The sequence below is a fragment of the Penaeus monodon genome, chromosome 29 (genome assembly GCF_015228065.2).
Source record: "Penaeus monodon isolate SGIC_2016 chromosome 29, NSTDA_Pmon_1, whole genome shotgun sequence".
NCBI classification, from domain to species: domain Eukaryota; kingdom Metazoa; phylum Arthropoda; class Malacostraca; order Decapoda; family Penaeidae; genus Penaeus; species Penaeus monodon.
Genome location: NC_051414.1, coordinates 31,726,930 through 31,727,847, shown reverse-complemented (window position 1 = coordinate 31,727,847; position 918 = coordinate 31,726,930). Strand labels below are relative to the sequence as shown.

General features: G+C 41.2%; 1 protein-coding gene across 1 annotated transcript in view; it reads left to right on the top strand.

Annotated features, from left to right (window-relative positions):
- The first annotated feature begins 792 nt into the window (after positions 1-792).
- The window catches only part of LOC119591689 (keratin-associated protein 19-2-like), a 980-nt gene continuing 854 nt past the window's right edge, over positions 793-918 (top strand). The window contains exon 1 of the mRNA XM_037940438.1: positions 793-830. Coding sequence (XP_037796366.1) covers positions 822-830 — 9 coding nt within the window. The 5' untranslated portion in view covers positions 793-821. The remainder of the gene's footprint in view (positions 831-918) is intronic.

Genomic DNA, 918 nt, shown 5'->3' with positions numbered 1-918 from the left:
ACTGAAGAGTGTTTGACCTCGTTTCAGAGGCTTACCCGACCCTCTAGCTGACTCTGACCCAATGACCGATTCCAAAGCTATGGATTCGAACCTGATGGTCGTGCAGTTCTTTTTAAGTGATTCTTTTTTTTGGAACCTGATGGGCATTCAATTCTTTTTAAGGGGCCGTGTGGTTCTCCTTTAGGGAGCCAGGGGCTTCTTAGGGGACCACACGGTTCTTACAACTCTTTTTAGGGGTCCATGCGATTCTTTGTAGGGAGCCATGCGATTAATTTAAGGGGGCCATACGATTCTTTTTAGGGTCCATGCGGTTCTTCCTCTTAGGGGGTATTGCGCGTTTGTTTGTTTTGTAGGGAGCCATGCTGTTCTTTTTAGGGCGCTATGCAGTTTTTTTCATGGCTTTATTGTTTCATTGCTTCTTTTTGTACTTTTGTTACGTAATACCTTTGGGTTCCTCCCCATTTTAATTTTTGTTTCTCCCGTTAATTTTTTGTTCTAGATAGATGCGTAATCGATTTAAGGTTAGGAGTCACTGCCCTTAAGCGACTGCCACAATTACATTACTATTTTTCGCAATACTGTATTTATATGTTTCTTCTCCGGTCTCTATTACTAAATTTACAAGCAATTTCGGTCATATTTCACAAGGAATTAAAAAGACAAAATGAGAACGACCTTCGAAGTGGATCGTCTGCGGTTTGGCAATCTGAGTCCATGCACGCATTTCCGACCTTCGGTTTCGTTCGGCTGTGTATATAAACTCATACCCTTGGGACTTGAGCGTTTATCCTGCCCTCGCAGAAAGCAAATCAGGTCTCAACATGAAGCTGGTAAGACGTTTTTTTTATCATTTAAAAGAATGAAAACACTGCTCGTACAACTTAGAATAAGGCAATTTGCACTATTCTTAGTAAATTA